A 23,520-nucleotide genomic window follows, 5' to 3' on the forward strand; every position below is an offset into this window, starting at 1 on the left:
CCAACAGATCTCGTTTTACTTGATTCCATCAGCCTTTGCATTGCTTTTAATGCTTCATTAACTCCTTTTTTCGTTGTCGATGGAACTATGCTACCGTCCACTTGAATGGCACACTGCGCAAAATCTGTAATATTATAGTTCATTGCTTGAACACGAAGGTCGTCGTATTCGACTAAAGCGGATAACGCGTTCTGCAGTGATATCCTGAAACTCTTTACTTTCTTTCTTACCGCTATATATTTCCTCCCTTCTCCCCCCAAGTCCAGGCTAATTTGAGACCTTACTGTCCTATGGAGACTGCATCGCACTTTACCGAGCTCCTCCACATCCTATACGATGCCAAGGTATCGATGTCAAGGCCGATGAAGTCTATTCTTTTTAATCCAACCATTAGCGCTCTTCTATGTCCAGCTCTGAACAGAGTTAGTTACATTGCAGAAAGGCTCCTATTATCGTTCAGATGTCTGCTGTATTGCCCCTTGGAACATTGCTTGCTTAAAAAAAAGAAAACAAGAAAGATTCTTTAAACGAGGATAAAAATTGGCGTGTGCAAGCCTTTGAGAGTTTGGCAGCCAAACAATGCGATGAATTCGAAACCGCTTGAAGCTCCCTGACAACATCTATAGGTTCTCAACAGGACCGTCTTGGCGCCTTCACAGGTAAATGTTGGGGAAAGCATGCCTCATTAGAACGTTGTCCTTTACTTGCTCAAAGTAAGTCTGGAACCCTCCACCACATGGCTTTGTGCTTTTCATTGCGTTACATGGTAAAAAACACGCATAATATCCTCCCTACCCGGGAGGAACTAAATACAGCAATAGCTTGTACACATCTTTCTCGTCTTTTCTTCCGTGTCTTCACTTTCCTGGTTATTTTTTTTAGAGGTGCATTTAAACCCATTATGTAGCATTACGCAAGCCCTAATAATCCACCGCATGCTCTTGTACTTTTCATTACACCACATTATACAAAACACGCATAATATCCTCCATATCAGGGGGAACTAGAAAAAACAATAGCTTGTACACACCTTTCTCGTCTTTTCTTCTGTGTCTTCGCTTTTCTGGTTGTTTTTTAGTGGTGCATTATAAACACATTATGTAGTATTACGCAAGCCCTAATAATGGTACAAAGCGCACTGATAGTAGTAATAAATTAATGAAGTTCTGTAAATCCTACTATGCAATGATTTCATTTTTCCTGTGTGGTTAGGGTTTTTTCTCACTAGGCGAGCGCATAGGTCATCTATTCCTGATATGCTGCAAACTATCAGTTTTTATGCCGCATATTGGGGGCCATTGTGAAACTTAATTGGAGAACGTCTCTGAAGTTGAACTGGGAAAAGCGAAATAAAATTGTGGTAAGTGTAATTTCGAAACTTAAGCTTCTCTTCTATGTGACTCTCAGGTTTTTCCTGAAATGGACGATTAGCTTCCTACGATATATTCTAGATGGCCATCTAGTTCATGCTTTGAAAGAAATTTTAACCCTGAAGGTCACAAGCAGCCAATGGCGAACAAAACATTAACTAATACCGCGTCCTAAATTGTTCACTCAAGATACTTCAATCAAAACCGAGAAGAACCGGAGCACAGCAAGTTTTATGATCTGCGCTACCAATGTCTTCGTCGATGGTTCGCTGTTTGGCAACATTTTTTTTCTGTTTGTTTCTTAGTGGCGGACTTACTGAAAAACAAAAACACTCGCACAAACCCGCACGGGTCCCTTGTTCATATATCAAATGAAAAGTTGGTCGGCCGACGAGTCGTTTCGTTTCATTCGTATGTGAACAAAGAACACGAACAGGTTCCTAAGCATTACTTGTTTTTAGCCCATTTTTCTTCTTTTCGGCTAATGTTAGTTTTACGGTCACTATATGAAAGTGAAAAGTAGGAGCCGGACATACAACGCAGTTTGTGCCTAAATTTGTTTACCGCATCAACCTACCCGAATGAAGGCGAGGCGCTAGCGTAGGGCTACGGACATTGCGCAATGAAGCCTTCACGAATAAGGCCCCCCAATGTTTCGGGTTTAATTTGTAATGTTTTTGTTTCATTTTAAGCGGTTAAACAGGTCAACATTGCGAGACGTGGAAAGCATCTTGAAGGAGTCGGAACGCACGGAGTACATCGCGAACTGGCTGCTTGGCTTATACAGGGTGTTATTTTTTAACCGTTTACAGATTTAGATCCACTTGCAGATTAAGATAAGGAAATAGCGGTCAAGGTTAATTAAATAATTAGCCAAATTTTGGTAATTATGTTTCACTCTTCACTTCACGCTGCATATTGCAATCGCAATTTTGGAGACTGTAATGATTCAAAGAAACTACAGTTTGCAGCATGTCTCTAAGTCCGACAGGTATTGAGAAATTTGCGATTGAATTTTCAGCCTTTTCGGATCCGATTCGGTAACTGAACGCTCAGAGTGCGCCGGAAATCCCGCCCACGATACTACGTAAGAGACTGACGAAATGATGACGACAGCCGACGGAACCAAGACTATAGCTGCGACTGCGGAGAGCAGGCGCTTGAGATGAGCGCATAGTCCATGCTTCCGAGAGCAGCACGCGCTCTGTTTTCGTCACTGACAATGAACTTGGAGGCACGTTTCCTGCCATCAGCGGCTTCGAAAAAACAGCATGGTGGTAACGCGCAAACTTTCCTTTCCGCTCTGGCTCAGCCAAAAAAGGAACGGTGTGCAAGTTGTATGGTTGTGCTTTTTCATTTTCATTTTTCATCCAAAGTAATTTCAAAAGACGTAAACTGATGACTGTAGCCCCATCGTATCTCGGTGGCTAGGTTTTATGCATCCGTAATGCTCAAAGTCCTTGCCTTCAACCGCCACGCATGCCAAGAATCTCTCCTTCATGGACTGCAGCACTCGTTTCACAACCTGCGCGGGTGTATTCGGACATGCCTTGATGGTTCTTTGTTTGAGGTCTGCCATGTCTTCGGGTTCAGCTCCGTAGACTTTGTTCTTGACGTAACCCCAAAGAAAGAAGTCTAATGGAGTTAGGTCGGGTGACCTACTTGCCCGGGGAAGTCGCTCTCGAGCCAATCTCTAGCACGCGACGAGAAGTGCGTGCAAGGTATTGGACCGAGGCCAGGGTTGCTCGAATCAAAAACGAAGCTCAATTGAAAACCGATGTCTGGTTCACCTATTGCGCATTTCGTCTGACCACACTAAATCATCCGTAATTTTTTCCTTCTTTATTTCAGTTCCATCATAGCCTTTCTCCCTAGGAGTTGCCCCTAAAGAGTGAGGCACAAACTGAGGTGGTCAGGATGTCCCGGGCATGCAAGGCCGCGTGGTTTCGCTCAAGACTGCAACGATTACCACAACTGAACAAGCGGAAAGGGACAACTTAATGGCGATGCATTCGCTTATGCAACGCAGTCCTTTCGTACTAATCTGAACTGCATATAAAGTCACATGAATCATGTCATAAATGATGAAGTAGCGCGCGGGACGCGATTGACAAGGAAAAAAAAAATGCCGCTGAATTCGGCTCTTCTTCCTTCTGCGGCAGCTACTTTTTTGTTCTTTTCCCGCTCGCTAGGAATGAATCAAGACGCCCAAATGTAAGATTTGGTGCAGTAATAATAACGAACTTAGGTTGCTTTTTCCTGCAGCCTCATCTTCTCTATATACAGGGTCTGTTCTGAAAGTAGTAGGACTGGTTTTTTCCTGGGCGAACGGGTGGACGAGAGGTGGTCTGCGCGTGCAGGATCGTTGAAAGAGGATATTGGTAATGCTGAGAAAAATCGGCAGTCGGCTCTCGGCCGTTGAAGAGAGGAGGTCGCTTGTACTGTGAACCCCTGTCGAAACATCTCGTCACGCAGAATCATCGAGCGTTTACTGGATCAGCGATACGCGATCAAATTTTGAGTAAATCTTGGTAAAACGGGCAGAGAGACTCGCAAAATGATTAAGAAGGCCTACGGTGACGCTTCCATGGGTAGATCAGGTGTTTTTTGAGTGGCACGAGCTTTTCCGAGAAGGTAAGGAAAGACTGGAGGAAGACGACCACTCCGGGCGCCCTTCGACCAGCAAGACCAACGAAAATGTGTAGCGAGTGAAAGATTTACTTAACAGTGATCGTAGAATGAGTATCAGAATGATTGCTGAGGACTTGAGCATTCCTCATACCCAATTTTTTGAGATCGTGACAGAAAACTTATCCATGAGGAAAGCGTGCGCGAAGTTGGTGCCGGGAGTGTTGTCAGAGGAGGAAAAGGCCAACCGGTAGGATCTTCTTCATCATGTGAATGAGGACCCCAATTTTTTGCCCAGCACAAGGCGGCAACGCTGCCTCAGTCCCCCTACAGCCTCGACTTGGCCCCGCCAGACTTTTTTCTATTCCCAAGAATAAAATCGACGCTCGAGGGGAAACATCACGGATCGGTAGACGTGGTTCAACAGGCCGTGACGAGAGAGCAAACATTATTCCGGTCCAGGCGTTCCTGGAAGCGTACGAAAACTGTAAAACTCATTGGCAGCAGCGTGTAGGTGCGGAAGGGTGCTACCTTGAAAAATTGTAATCGTTTGTACTATTCTCTTGAATAAATTTTGTTTAAAAAAATGAGTCCTACTACTTTCAGAACAGACCATGTATTTAGCTCTCTTCCACCTAAGCAATGTATATTAATGCAAGATTTAAGCCCGAGCTGACCGCAGACATATGAGGTTATTTCTTAAATGCTACGCTGTCTTAGCTTTTTTGCCTTTTTATTTTTTTTTGCAATTGTTTGAGTGTTCATTCCTTTTCGCGTTAATATTAGCATTTTTTCAGAACCATTGTTGCTTTATCTTGTGCTTCATTTCTTCTCTAAAGTCTGTATTCCTTACCTGGTTGTCAGTTTATTACGATACTTTTTAGTAGGTTATATCTGCGCTCATTTCTTTTTCGTCTTTTTTAGATATACAAGTTTTTGTTTCATTGGGCTGAACGCATCACCTACAATGATTTATTTTCTTCTCGTCTACTGTTTGTAGTTCGTGAAAATTGTTGGCAGCTTCAGTGTTTAAGCACATGGCACTTTTTCGCTAAGGGATTTGCTGCTTCACCATTCAACCTACGCTGAGAGTCTCGTGGCTTCATGTCACGTGCCACATGAACACTCATAGAAGAACAAGAAGAAGAGAACAATGGAGCCGTTTGCGGTAAGCTTCCCTTTTTCTCAAACACAAGGATTGAAATACAAGGTGTATTGCACCCGAAAACGCTGCCATTGTATGTATCGCAGGAGGGCTCGAAGATGTTCAGGCCTTACAAGCACGCTCTCTCGCACCTCGCGTTTTTCACCCGGTTCGCGAGTGTCTTCGGCGCGGCGACCATCATCGCGGTGTACATCATCGCTGTGGCCAATCATGACATTGATCCTTACAGGTCTTACGTCAGGTGAGGTTGTTTAGTGTAGTCACCCCTGTGCACTTTCTTTTTTTTTTTGCTGCTCCCGTGGCAATGGCGAAATTATAATATGCCATCGAACGATTCGTATAGGTTCCGGGCATAGTCTCTCTTTTGCTTCTGCTTATTCGTAGGAGTAATGATTCGGTGCGACACATAATCTGCATCATGAAATGGTTCTTATTATAATTCGCTTCACGTGGAAGGGAGTTACGAGTGCGCACAAAAGTAATGCCTGGTTACACGCGAGAACGGTGGAAGCGGCGCATATACTAACGCTATCAAACGGAAGGTAATTGCTATAGATGCGGTGACCTCGTAACTTCACTACTTAGCGCTGTCTTGTTTCCAACCCGGCTGTACTTACCGTACAGTCATGAAATTTATGAGCGTGAACACGGGAGCGCGTGGCAGATAGCCTCAAGCCCTACTTGTGGCGATACGCGCCGGCTGTTTTTAGCAACATGGTGGAAAGGGCTATGCCGCTTGCCTGCTTCCAGCAAGCCGAAGGACACACCTCCCTTTCCACTTTGTTTATGGAGGCGGCCGCCGCGTGTCGCCACGAGTAGGGTTCGAGGCTATCTGCCACGCGCTCCCATGTTCACGCTCATAAATTTCATGACTGTACATAGTTTTTCTCCCTTTGCCTTGATGTGTCCTAAAGCTTACGACTATAATTTCCGTTTTGTTTTGGAAATTCGCTATCTCATGTCATTTTGGACGAAATAATTCCAGTCTGTCTAATTGCCTGAATATAATTACAACCGAGCTTTCGCTGCGAAATTTTGCCTGCCCGGTTGATTGATGATTTAAAGATTGAGTTCATGAATGGAAAACTTTCACGCTGGGCACAGAATACGCTGCCGCAACACAGCACCCTAGAGCCAGTTCTTCAATTGACTAGCTTGTTTGTGGCGCTGTTTTTAATGCACTTTGCACTTTTTTAACACGTCGATGCTATGGTTGATACTTGCGTAGGTTCTTTATTAATTCGACAGCATTTAGGTTGCCGTCTTGCAAAAACCTTTCGGTTTCTCCGGTAAAAAATTCCCTTATTGGTAAAGGAGGTCGTGACATCCTCAGCACCGCCAAATTTGAAAATCCCACCAAAGTTCGAGTACCTTTCATTTGATTATCAGACGGGATTATACTAACCTTACCCTAAACCCCAGATTAATCTCCAATAATTCACACTGATCTCAACTTAGCCGCCCATTAGTTCCCATTAATCCAGTCTAATCCATCCAGAAATCCCCAATAAATCATCTTAACCCACCAGCTTATCCCCACTAATCCGTCTTAGTTTTGTTGTTTGTGCTCGCACATCCCGCTCTAAATGACCTGAAAACACGTTCTGGAGTGCGCCTACTTCCAAAATTTTGGGGTCCTTTGGAGTATTTCGGTGTTTGTCAACTTCCAAACGCTATCGCATTTACTTCTTTGAGAATAGGTCAAGGAGGCCCGTAAGTTTTTTTGCTTTACTGATGTATTCGCGTTGCTAATGTCCTAATCGAGCAGTCATAGTTGCCTTTGTTGATTTAGGCTTAGCCGATGTTCAAAATTCCTCTCTGCAGCGACGCCAGCGGTGACCCTCCGCAAAGCGGCCTCTTCGGGCTTTGCGTTGTGATCATGATTGTCATGGGTACGTATGACTTTCGATCATATGAGAATTGCATGCTACTCAAGGTGGTTGCAATATCACGTCAACAAGCTTCAGCCTCCATTCGGTTCATATTTTTTGCACTTCAAGAGCCTACAGTAGAGAGTTCCACAGGCGCATTCAAGCGAATTCGAGGGGGGGGGGGGGGGGATATTACATTTAGATTGCAATGTCAATCGAAAGTTTCACCTAGCCCAGTTGGAAGAGTGAGCTCGCTCTGTGCTGAATTCGCCGCTCCTCGGTGCTCTGCGGGAACCAGGCACATAACGCTATGTGCATGATTGTGCCACGGTGGGCACGGGAGCTATGCTTGAAGATACTGTCTGGCATTTTCGTGCCAGACAGTCTAGAGTGCCTGACCATCTAGAGACAATCTGGAGTGCATGACTCCAGATGTCGCAGGACTTAAGCTCGCTCACAATTCCCTCACTTCGACGGTTGTGCACACAGGTTTTCCTGTAATGTACCTCCACCACATGCGAAACCAGGCCGCCATGGAGGACGCGGGGTTCGTGGCCACGAGACTCAGCTGGCTGGTGCTGGCCTCCGGCTCGCTCTCCTGCCTCGGAATGGCCGTGGTGGCGCTCAATCCATTGTCCCACGTCCGCAGGGACGGCCAGTGGGTAAGAGCGGCGCATTCACCGAGCATTCGCCTGTGCTTCCACTAAACTCTACAAAATATCACGTCTTGTTGGTTGGTTCATTGGTTCATTGGTGTTTAACGTCCCAAAGCGACTCAGGCTATGAGAGACGCCGTAGTGAAGGGCTCCGGAAATTTCGACCACCTGGGGTTCTTTAACGTGCACTGACATCGCACAGTTCACGGACCGCTGGAATTTCGCCTTCATCGAAATTCAGCCGCCGCGGCCGGGATCGAACCCACATCTTTCGGGCCAGCAGCCGAGCACCGTAACCACTGATCCACCGCGGCGGGGCCTCACGTCTTGTAGAGCGAAGAAATTAGAGAACAAATGAAGGCGCTTTAAAATATGTGCCTTTCCACATTGAGATAAATTGTAGACATTCGCTGGAGTCCGCCTAAAGGCGCGTTCCCACTGGGAAGTCGCAGAGGTCTCAGGATGGGTTTAAGTCGATTGGTCGCTGCGGGAGCGTTCCAAACAATTCGCCAGCGAACTGTTTGTGGAAGTCGCTACCTAAGCGATCTCTTGCGACCCGACGCCATGTCGGAGAATTTTTCATCCAGTTCGCGACGCTGCAATGAATAACACCGGAACACTGGACATTATATCCGGGGTCTCGGCTTTGCCAGGAAACTGAAGCCACGGCGTGCGGAAGCCGCCCGCCCATTTCCGAGCCAGGCGGCCGCGTGCAAACATACGCGCTTCTGCGGCTGCTTTGGCACCCTGTGCAGCCTTTCTGACTCATATTTGTATTTTTTTCTTATATACTACAGGACTACGCTCGAATTTCTGCATAATGCACTGAGCATCCACCCGCCGCGGTGGCTCAGTGGTTAGAGCGCTCGTCTACTGAGCCTGAGTTCCCGGGTTCAAACCTGACCGCGGCGGCTGCGTTTCGATGGAAGCAGAACGCAAAACGTGCCCGTGTGCAGTGCGATGTCAGTGCACGCTGAAGATCCCCAGGTGGTCGAAATTATTCTGGAGACCTCCACTACGGCACCTCTTTGGTTGTTCTAGGGAACGAGGCCGCTCACCAGTATGCTCGAGGTTTTGTCAGCCGGGAGGAGGTCTCGGACCCTGATATCCCAAGGGGTGAGGCGCAAATTACATATCAGGCCATAACAAATTATTACAGGGAGCTTAGAGCGAGCCTGTCTCCTCCGCACGTTTCGCTCAGCCGCGAACAGGCTACCGCGTGGAGGCGGCTGCAAACGCGGTCGCAGCCAAACCCGTGGACATATTCTAATGTCTTTCCCCATTTGGTAAATCCGTGCTGTCAGCTGTGCGGTGAGCCTGCCACCTTAGACCACATAATCTGGGACTGCACGGAGGATCCGCCTCCGGAAGATCTAGTCACATCTCCCACGCTCGAAAAAGGGGAAGCTGTTCTCGCTAGCCCGGACCCGGACGTTCAGTCCAGGGCCATGGCAAGAGCGCAGGAGGTCACCGACAGACTTAAACTGCCGGCCACCTGGAGCGGCTGAAGAACCCAATAACGTCACCAACCTAATGCTGACAATAAAGTTTGCTCTCCCTCTCTCTCCCTCTTTTTCCACTCCCACCTTCCTCCCTTCTCTTACGGCGCAGTTCAGGTGTCTGCCGAGATATGTGAGACAGGTAATGCGCCAATCCCTTTCCTCAAAACCCAATTTACTGTACTTAACATCGCCGTAAAATATTTCACATTGTTATGTGTAAGCAGCGGCCTGAATTCATGGACCACTAAGAAAGAAACCAAGCATGAAAAGAGATCGAAGTTCCCTTTGAAATAGGATACAGATTACGCGTCCTATGTGCGTCAGTTCCTTTGAAATAGGACACAGATTACGCGTCCTATGTGCGTCAGTTCCTTTGAAATAGGATACAGACTACGCGTGCAGCAACATGCTACCTTTTGCGATATCGAAATGGTTTTTCCGAGTAAATCTCCGTGATTGATAATTAACATAATCCTTCTTCGCGATTAGATTACCCTCACTGCGCGTCATTCGATGATGCGTCTGTATCCTTGGCCTCTTCTCTACATGCCATTGTAGTTTCAGCTTGTTACATGGTGAGATGCACACGCCACAGGAGACAGAAATTTATTTTAAAAATTGGCTTTTCGGGAAAGGGAATGGCGCAGTATCTCTCTCACTTATCTCGGTGGACACCTGAACCGCACCGTAATGGAAGAGATAAAGGGGCTGAGAGAAGAAAGGACGGAAGACGTGACGTTGTAAATGGCTCCGGGAATAATTTCGAACACGTGAGGGTCGTTAACGTACGCTGAAGCAGTAACCGACTTTTGCCATCACCTTTTGTCGTGCTTCTGAGGTGGGAGATTGCTTGCGTTGCGTGACATCAAGCACAAACGCATAGGCCATCGCTGGATCCGTCTTTGCTGCACTGCAGCTTTCTGGACTCCCAAAACAGTGCACGAGAGCATGCTCACGACTTATTCGCTGGCACTGCCGTGCTGACATTGCAGTGTGCGGCCACGGCTGAAGGTAGCATGATTTAATCATTCTCACAGCGCGGCAGAGCAGACGCCAACGGCAATAGGCGTTAAAACGTACCCTCACCCGGCAAATTTCAAGCACATGGAAAGGTTTCGAGGAGCGACTCCCCTGTGCGAACACAATGTCACTCGGCACCCTTCACACAGCCAGAACAGGTCGCGAAGCCTTCGTGAATCGCCAGTGTGAATATACCATCTTTTTTTATAATCGCGACAATTCTTCGTTGCTGTCGCCTGGTAGACTTGACCCGGTGTCTGGCAGTTTCTATAGCTCTCCACCAGAGAGAAACATGAGCTGATTTTGGTTATTTTCCACGTTAATCCAACCATTACGACGCGTAACAAATTTTGTGTGAGGCTTGAGCCGTCATCTACTTGGGACACCGACACCGCTGTCGCTAACCAAGTCCAGTTTTACATGCCGTTGTTTGTTGCACAGCCATAGAAGTATGCATTGACTGGCAAGGATTAAAAGCATCTGGAAATGCGACAGCGCCCTCACACAGAATCTTTTCCTGCCGAGCTTTCGCGTCGTATCTGTCTGGAAACTTGTACTGTAACTGCCCAGCGGTGCCATTAAACGTATCTGTCGTATATTCGACTTTTGCCATGAAGGCGTGAAAGCATGCGAATGGTTGGCGCCATCGTGGACAGCAGAAATACGAACAATAGTATTCAGACACTGATTAACTAATTAAGAAACTGAGTGATTAAGGTTGTGTTATACTCTTTTAGGCCCCTGTTTGAAACTGGAATATTCTTTTTCATTTCCATATTTGTGGTCCTAACGGCGCTGCTTTTCTACCTGGTTGTATCCTGCGGTTATATTGATGGCCTGAGATCAGGGGTTGTCGCACCCACCCCGTCATCGCTGCCTGTTTACCAGCCGCGATGACTCAGCGTCTGCGGCACTCGGATGTTACGCCCAAGGTCGCGGGTTCCACCGTGGCCGCGGCGGCACGGATCCCGATGTAGGCGAATGGCGAAAACGCCTTTTCGCGGGGGCTTCGACGGGCGTCAGCTAACAGCACTATGCGGCCGAAATTTTGGGGTCGAAGTGTGGTCGGTCGACAACAGCCTAAAGTGTTCATTGCTTTATCACACAATTACTCAAATATAAATTCACCTAAATATCGATAGAGGAATTCAAAAATGCTCCAATAACGCGAGATTTGAGTGTACAGTACGGTCCATTATTAAAGGGAACAGGCGATCGCGTGCCTCCCACGCTTCAGGAAGCCCTGCCGCCTAGATGCGGCGAGAATAGGCGGCATCAGGCTCATGCGCGGAATGACCAGCCGTTATGCTTACTGCACATGCGTAGTGTGCCGACAATTTATATAAGTTCTTGGCGGCAGCCCTCCGCGAAACGCGGAGGCAACGCGATAGCATGTTCCCTTTAACAGTGGACCGTACTGCACGTTAAGGGATCCCGAGTGATCAAATTTAACCCGGAGTCCTCCACTACGCGTTCCTCATAGCCGACATGCGAATTAGGGGCGTTAAGCGCCACACACCAGCCCTGGCATGCGGTATTTTTGTGTGATGTCTTGCGAAAGTTTGCTTCATAATCCACCACCACCAACACGACCCCTTCTTCCGGGACCCTTCACTGACCCTACGTGAAGTTTGGGATAAGCAATAACAAAGGATTTATGGAAAGGAAAATTATAAGAGTAACGTTAGAGACTGGAAGAGGCCAGAGTGGGCCCGGAAGCAAACGCGGGCTAACAACTTCCTGCTCGAAATCAAGAGGAAGAAATGGGCTTGGGCACGGCTTGTAATGCGAATGCAGAATACTCGATGGTCCTTAAGAGCAACGGAGTCGATTCCAAGAGAAGGCAAGCGTAGCAGGGTGCGCATAAAGTGAGGTGGGAGGATAAGATCAAGAAGTCTGCGGGGATTGGATGGCCGCAGCTTGTGCACGACAGGATTAAATACAGAGATATGAGAGAGGTCTTTGCACTGCAATGGGTGTAGTCAGGCTAATGTTGATGGCGATATCCGTCAGACCCCGCTTACTTGAACAGTTAGCGCAGTAAGAATAGGGCAAAGAGGTAAGGAGGGAAGTTATCAGGCGTCACCGTCCCCAGCCAATGTTCGGAGCGCTCTTGAACAGTGCGCTGTCTATTTGTACTGTCGATTGTGTTATTTCTGTTGTCATAATTTTTACCATTAGAATTAGAGACGAACCACCCATTACAAACGTCCCTAGATATGGGCCTTAATTCAGTAACCATTAAGTATGAAGAGACAACTTTAGTGAGGTTCGTCTCTAGTGCTTTAGTGAAGTCCGTCAAACCATGCTTGTTTGCAGGTAAAACGAGTTTTAGTTGGTAGCGTGGAACTTACTGGGAGATTTTCTAACGCTGCTCCTTCTCATACTCCTTGATGACGACGCAGGCGTGGCCCGTGCTGATGCCCCACGTGGTGGGCGCCTCCCTGTTCTTCGTGTCGGCCTTCGTGCACATGCTGACGCAGACAAGGCTCATGTACACGCTCACCACCACGGCCGACGGCGGCGCGTCCCACCTCGGCAACGTCAGGGTCAAGACGCTGCTCACCGCCATCGCCTCCGTCTGCGTCGTGTTCAGTATCCTTGTCGGATGTCACCACAGTGAAGTCTCCGGATAGGGTGGGAAGACTTGTCTAGATCCCTGCCTAAAGTTTCCATTTCACGAGTACCATAATTTCATTTCTTTCTATATGTATTATATGAAGTCTGATTTATTATATGGAGTCTGAAATATTTGGCTTTACTGAATGTAGAGAATCCATTATTTGAGTCTCTTCATTCGGTAGCCAAAGACTTCGATACCTTAGCATGTGAATTCCATCGGCACTGCGTTCATTTTTCACATTCATCGATTATTCTGTGTACACTTAGCAAGGCCGTAGGAAATGATAGAGGCCAAGCGCATTCTTATTTGCTGGTTATCGAAGGACTTGATCCTGGGCTAACATGGTTAATACCGTTTAGGAGGAGACTGACCGCTCAAGAAGTTAGAACAAGAAATATAATTAACGCACGAGACACCATCGCACATCATTTCCATATTTGTTCGTCTCCCATGAAAGCATAATTGTCATCATCAGGTTTGGACGAATGTGGCACCTCTAAAGACCAGAGAAAACGTGTTTTGTTAATAACAAGTGGTAGGCCGATGATATATGACTCAAAAACCGCTATATCATTGATGGTTAACTGTTCGTTTGTGCAGCTGTCGGAGTTGATTAACTTCGCTGGCTTTTCATAATTATGTTGTTCATGTTAGCCGTTTTGTTTGTTTGTTTGTTTGTTTGTTTGTTTCTACTCATTACTAATTTCGTTCCCTCAAGCAAAATATAGCAACGACAAAACGGCTTGATACAACAGCAACTAGTGCCCACTATCAAACTGTCCCCCTTGAAACTGTATCCTAAAATTGTCGCTTACTGGTCACGAGGGTAAGTATTCTCTTTTAGTTCACCGTGCGGTACTTCTCAAACGCAATTGGCATGCTTCATAGTTATAAAGATGCTGTGGCCATGCTCTTCAACGTATACACACGTTGTCTCTGCATGTACATAACTGACAAGGGTGGATCCTTCGGCAAGTCGGTAATCCATGACTTATGTATCGCGGACTGCCCACTGTGGACTGTCTCTCATTTATTTGTCCTTCGTGTTTTTCATCTACGCATATTATGTGTACTTAGCTGCTCCTCTGCTCCTCTGCTCCGCGTTTTTGCGATATGTATGTGCGTGCTAGCTGGCTGTAGCACCAGATGTGTGGCGTCTCAGTGCCCTTCGCCGCTCGTCGAAGGGTTGTAATCGACACCATCTAACCATCTCAAGATAAGGTCTACACTACCACCCTTATTATAATACTAATCCGCAACTATAAAACTAATGTGTCTTGAAGCCAGTCTCAACACGCAGTGAGTTACCAGTGAAAGTCATTGGCTTTATTATAAAGCTTGAACCTGCCACTGGCAGGTTAGTTACCACGGGGGAAAGTGAGCAGCATGCCTACCAGTATAAGAGCACGGTTACGTTAACGCCTGCACAGCGAACTCGGTCTCTGACTTCATCCCCTTTTATGAAAAGCTTTTTGTTCAGTACTCACTGTCGTGCGGAGTCGCTGCGCAGGCGATGTTTTGAAAAAAAACTGTGCAGTTAGCAAGTCCTCTTAACGTAACGTACGAACTTCAAGTTCATTCTTGAGCAAGTCTGGTTCTGCATCATTCCTTAATAAAAATTTTTCAGTGGTTATATTTGCCCCTGTTGGCGAGGAATTCTACGTCACCACGGTAAGCCTAATGACTGCTTATTCACGAAGGAGAAAAGCTAGTTTAGATTGTTTGCATACTTCGTCTGGTTAAATACCGCTTCGATTCGGGGATTTTGCTAATAATTCCTAGCAGTCTCGCGAACTGAGGATACTTATGCAAACAGCTATTTAGTCGTGTCATATATGCAGAGGAGTAATTTCTGAGGTTGAACATTTTCCTAATCAGGTAGTAATTCTGATTTATTAAGATCTCCTGGCAGCTCCTACACCTCTTCGTGGTGTTTATTCTTATAACTCTCTCGCTGTACAGTTCAAAACACATGAAGTCGTAAGATCCCGGATAACCGGAGAGTGCTAACCCCCACTGGTTACAGGAAACAGTGTTTTGTAAACTGTGACACAAAAGGAGTTGACAGACGACTGTGCTGACTAGCAATACATTATCGTGGTCCCAGGTTAGAAGGAGCTATCAGGATAGTTCCTGGTGCATAAAAGTAATTATTTACAAAGACGACAGAAAGGGGAGTGGGACCGCTTTCAGTGTAGCGCTACATTACTTCCTTCTCTTTTTGTACGCCCTTTCGCATGTTTCATTGGTGAGGGTGAAGCAACAAACACTTGCCGCTTGCCAGCGATGCCTATTATCAGTTCCTTCTGTTTTCTGCATTGAAAGCAATGCTTGTAGGTTTTTACTAGAGACCGGATAACTCAGGATACACTCTGATTTAATTTAGAGATTAGTAATTGCTTGCGCTTTTAAACTACTGTCAACATGTTTGCTTTTTTTCTTTGTTTAGGGGCGCCAGGACATCTACGACACTCCCGTCAATTTTCGAAGAACGAATGTCCGCATCTTCGAAACAATGCCCCCAGAGTTGGTCAACCAAACTCTCTTCAGGCAATATTCTCGCAATGTAAGGCACCTGGGGAAGGCATCTGCTGTCAACTTTTTTGAATAGCCACTCAGCACTCACTTTTTATCCCCCACTTTCAATATTTCGACGCCAGTTCAGCGAATAGTATTTGATGCTTTTAGGTTCAGCGTACAAAACCAAATTATGAAATCTACAGAGCGACGAACGCCAAACATTGCCGCGTGTATCCTCATTAAGTCACGCCACAATGTCACGATTGCATTCATGAGCATGGCACGCTTCCGGTACACGATGAAATTCATGGCAGGCCTTCTCGCTTGCGGTACACGATGAAATTCATGGCAGGCCTCCTCGACCCGTTTGCAAATCAGCAGTAGCGACGTTGCTGCTCCGTGGGCGTCTCGCCTTTCTTTGTTATTTTATATCGCATTTCCTTCTTGAATCTAATTCCTGCCGAATTCGTGTACTTTCGCTCAATTTGATTTCGTGTTATGAACATGGAGCCGTGGTTTGAGGTGCGGGAGGCAGCGAGGTGCGTCTGCGATGTATGTAGCACGGCAGAGATCTTTGGTACCTTATGTGGAGCTCCTCATGAGAACCATGTACTACCAAAAGCAGGTGTTTTGATTCCAGTAAAAATTCGACGCTATCAAATTATCAGGTGGCCTTTGGGGATCAGACGAACTGCTAGGTGCCACTTTAAATACGGTTGTGAAGCAGAAAGATCTGAGCAGCGCCACCTGTATCTCAGTTACACTCTAATTGTATCTGAGCCCCTCCGTCTATTCCGTCCTCAAATTGGCCACAGGTCGCTATCGGATGATGATCCGCAGTTTTGTAACTTGTAACAATTAAACTTGCCAACTTGGAGCTCAGCCCTTGAATGGCGTTCGTTCGCGTACTGTAGACCAAGCGCTCGATAATGCGTAAGCACGTTTCTTCACAGTAAATCTCTCGGTGCTTAGAGATTGAAACTTCTGAGCAGTTGAGTAAACGCTTCGTTTTTGAGTCGCTCGGGCACATTCTAGTGACTGACACGTTCAATGGTATCATGGTCGCTGTTAATACAATCATTGTGGTTAGTATTCTGAGCTTTTTTTTACAGCGAGAGCTGTTAAGCGCCCGTTCGTGGGTATTGCTTTGTACTAGTGCGTCGTAGTCCATCGTAGTCGAGTAACCAGTGGGCGCGTTGACATGGGAACCACTCGGAGAGCGGTTACCGTGCTGCAAGGAGGAATGTATGATGTGAGCGGAGAAATGCGCCACCGGTAGGTAGTTACCACAAGAACCACCCGGAGAGTAATCACCGTGGAAGGAGGAGTATATGGGAATAGCGGAGAAGGCGCAAACGGTCGGCAGCTGCCATGGAAACCATCCAGAGGGTAGTTGCCCTAAAATGACGAGGAGGGTTACCATGTAAGGAGGGTTTATAGCAAGACCGTGGGAACGCGTAATAAGAGGTTAGTTAGAACGGTAACCGTCCGGAAGGTACTTACTCTGGAAGTTGTAGGGTGTGGTGGAAGCAGAGAAATCCCCAACCGCAGAATGATTACCGCGGGGTAATTACTATAGAAGGAGGTTGGTGTGTAAGGAGGGTACGGTAACCACCCGAAACGTGATTACCGTTCAAGGAGGAGGAAGAAGGGTACGGCGAGAGTGGAGGAATGTAGCACGGTCCATCTGCGGCAGCTGCTGCGAAACGCAGCGTCAGGGGAGAGGATCACCGGCGGCGCTGGACGGCTAAAGCGGCGAACTAAAGAGGAGACCTGGACGAAAAACAACTGTGCGGGGAAAACTAAACAGCGTGCCCTAGAACTATACAGGTGTGAGGTCGCTCTTATATTTTCTACCACTACATATTGTAAAGCATCAATACCTTTACAGCGGTCACTGAATTTCGCGTTAACCAGTGGCAACCATCACGTCAATTTTTTCTTTTTATATTTCGTACAAGCAACGTCCGTAGAGTTACTTTCAAAGCCGAAGTTAGAGCCCCTTTCCCTCAACCACGTCACCTTCTCCACTCCGTGAAAAGTTTTGATTGTTCTTAGCATACACACTGGTTTTATGTGAGGCCTTTTTGGTCTTGATTGTCGAAATTGCTGGAGCCCTCCAGATGCGAACTGCTAGAAACACGTCGGTGTTACCCGATGACGTAAACATCTTAACGCTCGTCGGTTTTCTACATACAACATCGACACAACTCCTCGGGGGGCCGTATTCTATAAGGACCCATTATTCATTCTGAATTTTAGATTCATTTGGTCCTATGGAATTTGTCAGTTATTCTGTGACGTAGCTGTGGCTTTGAAGCTTCTGTGGAAAGCGACCGGCTTTCATTGGCTCACTGGCGACCGGACCTCGTTATTGGCTGCATGTCACAGCCAATGCTTGACCCCGGTCCGTGCGGCGAGTGGCGGCGGCTATCGTCGACGTGGCGACTTGTTGCCCTGGAATTTCTGTGGCTGGCCGCTCGTTGCTATCGCATGATGCTTCCGTCACGCTGGCGTCATTCCAAATTAAATTTCAAATAGATATTCATTTCAAATGGATCCTTGTTGAATATGACCCAGGTCTTGAGAAAGCTTTCTTTCTTTTTTCTCGTACAGTTCTTTCTTACTAATAGTTTTTCATTGACTTGGTCGCTCTTTTACGGCCTTTATGATAAACAACAAAAGTTTCTAACCGAACATTGGGCTTGTACAGAGGCTCCTCTTTCCGATATCACCCCGAACGTGGAAAAAGTTATGGTAATAAATAGTCCATCACTTGAGAAAGTAACGGTTTGCAGACGTACCTCAAGTCACTCACCGAAGTGTTTCCGTATATCCATGTTGAAGTTTTTGTATATTTAGTCGGGACTAGTGCTGCGGAGGTTTGGCAGCTACTGGTCGAGGTGACTGCAGTCGACAGCGGCGACGAGCTCACTCCAGTAACTCAGATTAGTTATGAGGGGGTAACGAAGGACTGAAATTAATCCCTATATCTACCTCATGCTAATTCATGGTAGAGAGAGGGTGTGGTTGATGGTCCTTGGCGATCACAAAATGAATAAGGGAGGGGAAACCTCAGGTTGCTTGAGCCAACGTTTCGACAAGGGGACTTGTCTTCGTCTGGGCAAAGCGTTCATCATTGGCAGGGATTAAATAGGGCCTTCGCTTCGAGGAGGAAGGCCCCGGGGGTGGGGGAAGGAAAGTGGCGTGAGAGGGGATGCGTGTCAGGAAGGGTGAGGGAGGTGAATCTTGATTCGTTAAGCTGCAATAGTGGAAAAACTTATACCCCTAGGGTGTGTAATGAACAAAGGCTTTCAAGGGGCTGCAACGGGGGTTTGGCGCTGGGCGGACCTGAAAATCTCAGATAAGAGGATTAGTCAGCGTGGTACAGGGAAATGAGAAGAAGGCAAACAAAATAGGCTGGCACTGGAAGGAAAACTAAAGGGGGGACATTTCCAAGGAAGGACAAGGCAGGGGGGGGGGGAATGGCTCGAGTTCAGAGAAAGCCAAAAGGTGGGGGCAGAGGGGGTAACAGGAATGTCATGGTTTCCGAGAACTGATAGTAGGGGTTTAGGAGAAAAAAAAAAAGGTGAACAAAGAGAGAGGGTGAGAAGGCCGGAAATGTGGTGGAAGATATGACGTGGGAAGGGTGCAAAGAGCGATAGTATACTCAGAAGTACTTGTATTTGGGCGTGTTGGTTCATAACTTCTCAGGAGGACACAGGGGCGCAACAAAAGACACGGACATAGAAGCAGACAGGGACGAGGGCTTGTCCCTGTCTACCTCCGCGCCCGCGCCCCCCATCGCGCCCCTGTGTCCTCCTGAAAAGATAATATACTTATGCGAGGTTCTAGGAAATGGTCTGACCACGTGCAAGACATTTGTTAATTTAAAATGATGCTAACCCTGAAATGTACCTGAGAGATTCCAGGTTTCCTCTGGACATGTTAATCCCTGTTGGTTGCAGTGTTTTAAATTTGTGGATTAGGAATGCTTCTCTGTATTTTCTGTCCCTAGTCGATTTGAAGCCTGACTGAAGAATGAACAATTTGAGTTCGTCGAATTTGTGATGGCGTTGATTAAAATGGGTCGACACTGCCTTCTGTTCATTCCGTGTTGTGTCAGCCCGGTGCCCGTTTAATCTGGCACTGATTGTTTGCCCGGTTTCTCCGATATATTGTTTCTGGCAGAAGGAACACTGGAGCATGTAGATAATACTGGACGATGTGCAGTCAAAACTGGTCTTTATATCGAAACTGAAATCGCTTGCCGTACTTTTAACCGTAGTGTCCCTTTGTAAATGTTTGCATGTCTTGCATCTAGGTCGAGAGCATGAAGTTACTGTCGGTGGTGGTTTCTTACCGAGCCTAGCATGCACCAGGATGTCCTTCAGGTTTGTGTTGCGTCTGTATGTTACCCTTGGTGCGTCGAGAAATATTTTCTTGAGACGGTCGTTACCAGTTAAAATGGGGTGGTATTTCCGCAGGATATTGTTTATGTTTGGAAGCGCGTTTGAGTATTTCGTTATAAGTGCAGGAGGTCGTTGACCGTTAGCTTTTGTTCGTTTTTTAAGAACTACATCTCGTTTCAAAGTGGTTGCTCGTTGGAACGCATTATTAAGGGTTGTCTGTGGATGATTTCTGGTGATTAGTGTGTTTTTTAGCGAGTGGAGGTGTTTCAGGTAGTCGTCGTCGTCGCTACATATTCTTCTTAGTCTCGTTGCCTGTCCTACGAATATAGCTTTTTTGCAGTGTCTTGGATGATGGCTAGTGAAATCTAAGTATTGTTGTCGGTCAGTAGGCTTCCTGTAAAGTGTGGTTTCGAGCTTGCTATTTTCTAAATGGACAGTGGTGTCAAGGAAATTGACTTGCGTTTTCGAGGAGTTGAAGGTGAATTTAATGCTGGAGTGGCATGAATTGAAATGTGTGACGAATGCCTTCAGGGTCTCAGCCCCATGCTCCCATATCATGAAAATGTCGTCTATGTAACGAAGGTATATAAGTGGTTTTTTTAAAAATGAATTTAGAAGTTTAGTTTCTAGTAGCCCCATAAAAATGTTCGCGTAGGTGGGTGCGAAGGGAGTGCCCAGGCTTGTTCCAAATACTTGAAGGTAGTAAGAAGAATCGAATTCAAAGTAGTTGAGTGTGAGTACCAATTCAAGTAGCGTGAGGTACACTTCAGTTTCGTGCGGGTGAGGACTTTGAGTTAGAATTTTGGAGAGTGCGTCGATACCTTCATTTATGGGAATATTTGCGTACAAAGCGGCGACGTCAAGAGTGACAAGTGTGCTATCTGCAGGGATAATGGAAGCGTCATTCAGAGACTCTATTATGCGGAGAAAGTGCGGTGTATCCTCGACAAAGGAAGGGAGGTGGGTGGGAATATCTGCAAGATAGTTGTTCAGGAAAATTGATAAGTTCTCTGTGGGCGTGTTATTGTTTAAAACGATAGGTCTGCCGGGGATATCTGCGGTAAACAAGTCTTCTGCGGTAACCTTATGGATTTTGGGAAGTAGGTAAAAGCGTCCTGCCTGTTTGTTTAGCGGATTTAAGAAGTGGTAGTCGGACTGCGTGATTAGTTCCCTTGATAATAAGTTTGCCAGTTTGTTCAGAATCAATTTGCAGAACTCTGAAGTGGGATCTGAATCTAATTTCCTATAATGACAAGGGTTGTTAAGTTGCCTAAAAGGTTCTTTTTTTGTATTTTTCGGCCGGCAGGATAACTATGCTACCTCCTTTGTCTGCAGGCTTAATGACTATATCGGTTCTAGAAGCTAAGTGGTTCAGAGTAGGCTGTTCTGTTGGGGTGACGTTTCTGCGTTTTCGAGCTTGCTTTGTTTGGTCTATAATTTCATTCGAGACAGATTTAATGTACAAGTCTAATTCAAGACTCTGCTGCGCTTCCGGCGTCCACGTGCTTTCGGCTTTGAGAGGGATGGGATTAAGGCTGGTTACTTCAGTAGGGTGAGCACGTGTTGACCACGTGTTACAGGAAAGAGCTAGGTTAGTAATCGGGGTGTTCGTCTTTTCGGCAAAGAATTGCTTAATTCGCAATCTTCGCGCAAATTCTGTGAGATCTCTGTGAAGTTCATACTCGTTAAAATTATTGTTAGTTGGACAAAATGTAAGGCCATGCTTCAGAATCCGTTTGTCGCTATCACTTAGGGATTTGGAAATATCAACAATGTTGCTGTCAGTGTCCTGCGGCGGAAAAGGCGTATCTTTTGTCTGTATCGAAATTGGCGGGCGGTTGTTAAACTGTCCAGATGCATTCGTATATGGCGGAAATTTATCTCTAATTTGTTTACGCTGTTGTTTATCGTGCAGCTTGCGTTCCTTTCTGGCTACAAAATCTGCTAGTGCCTGGCTTTCGTCCGAATTTAGTTCTATCTTACTAAGTGGCGCTCTAATTTGCGTTATTGAAACGAACCCTGTGCAATAACTCGAAGCGTAGGACTCACGAACACAGAAACAAATGCAGTAGATTCTCAACAATTGCAATTTTAATGAGAGCGAAAATTTGTTCCAATTACGTAGAGTTCGAATTAAGGACAGATTTGTTTTTAAACACTCGATGTTTACGAAATCAGACTCTCAGTTTAATAAATCGGAAGTTCGAATTAAACAGGGTTTACAGCAAATACAGTATCACGGACGCGGAGTACTCAGTGGTTGTCTCGCTTTGTGCGCAGTACCCGCCGAGCGCTTCGTTCTCCATCGCCGCCGAGTGGGTGTTTGTCTTCTGCTACCTGCTGTACTTCGCCACTTACGCCAACGACCTCCAGGACTGCACCTTCATCCTCGACCTATACGTCATAGACCCCACCGCACCACCGCCTCAACCACTGCAAGAGCCATGAGAACATTCGTGCTACATATAGATTCTTTTAGAACGATATTTCTTCTTGTGTTCTTATTTGCGTGTTCTTACGATTGTTTGTACTTCAAAGCTCATGTCTCAATTGCGTAAATTTCAATATATCATCCCGTTTGCAAGCGAAGTCAGTGTCTTTGTCTCAAAAACGAATATTTATTCTGAACGCTTTACACGCGTCGTGAGATTGTGTGGTTCCGAGCTTATTTTGCCTGAAATCGTCTGGTTTAGCGGCATCCCTGCCCCCTCGTGGGCTGCTAGGAAAATGAAGGTGATGTCCTATTGACATTCGGTATCCTTAAACTGACGCCCTAATCCTGCAATTTTTCTTTTCTCAAATGATGCAGAAAACATTACAATACATGGACCACCACCACATGGTGCTATTCCACAACTGCTGAATAATGTTAAATTTACTTTCTTCTGTCATGTTGTTTCGGTTTCATCGACCGAACGATAGCTGTGACGTGTTCAAAGTGTCAAGGTTACGTGAGGTGTGAAAAAATTGCAATATAAGCGCTTATACGTCGTTTTTTGCCGTTCCAGCTCTTGAAGCAATGTTGCTTAAGCGTTTTAGAGAATTAGAAATACGTATCAGCGATTTCCGCTTTTTTTCACGTTTCACGTGACCTAAACACTTCTTACACGTCACAGCCAGCATTCGGTTGATGAAACCGAAATAGCATCAAGAAGAAATTCAGTTATAAATTATTTAGCACTCATAAGGAAAGACCAATGGTTGATCCGTGTATACAGATGTCTAACGCATCTTTTGGAAGAATAAAACACGCGAGCAAAAATTTGATGTTAATGCTCCTTGAATTCAGCTGTTGCTAACCTCGGTTCTGGAGTGTCATACGGTGTCAGAAGCAGGTTATTCGAACCTATCTCTACTTCCTAATGCAGTATTTGTACAGAAGCTACTGCTGACATTACCGAAAATCTACATGTGGCTACAGAGTGAGCAACTAGGATAAATACACAATTTGCGACATTTGGTATGCGTGCTAGGGCGATGAAATCAGCTGGAAAAGTACACGCACACTATCTCGCTGTTTGTTTCTAATTACGGAAATCAAATAAGGAAAACGCACTGGAAGGCTTCTTCATGCAAGCCTGAAAGTCTAATTCAACTCTACTGTAACTGGTTTAAAATGATGGAAACAGCGAAAAGCCCAGAAGTCACTGCTATCCAACAGAATAGCCATCCTATGCGCTAAACTTCCGCTGTATTCTACACACACAGAGGCACACTTCTAAGTCAGACACACTTTTATTTTGAACTGGAAAA

General features: G+C 46.1%; 1 protein-coding gene across 1 annotated transcript; it reads left to right on the forward strand.

Moving 5' to 3' along the window:
• The first annotated feature begins 5,039 nt into the window (after window positions 1-5,039).
• On the forward strand, window positions 5,040-22,326 carry LOC149371047 (DNA damage-regulated autophagy modulator protein 1-like). The gene is made up of 8 exons (XM_089584499.1): window positions 5,040-5,166; window positions 5,250-5,404; window positions 6,988-7,055; window positions 7,524-7,696; window positions 12,618-12,807; window positions 14,463-14,506; window positions 15,285-15,401; window positions 22,048-22,326. Exons 1-8 carry the CDS (start codon window positions 5,152-5,154, stop codon window positions 22,213-22,215), a joined length of 930 nt encoding a protein of 309 aa, XP_089440625.1. The 5' UTR covers window positions 5,040-5,151; the 3' UTR covers window positions 22,216-22,326.
• The last annotated feature ends 1,194 nt before the right edge of the window (window positions 22,327-23,520 follow it).

The sequence above is a fragment of the Amblyomma mixtum genome, chromosome 1 (assembly GCF_055824585.1).
Source record: "Amblyomma mixtum isolate Tamu chromosome 1, ASM5582458v1, whole genome shotgun sequence".
Taxonomy (NCBI): Eukaryota; Metazoa; Arthropoda; class Arachnida; order Ixodida; family Ixodidae; genus Amblyomma; species Amblyomma mixtum.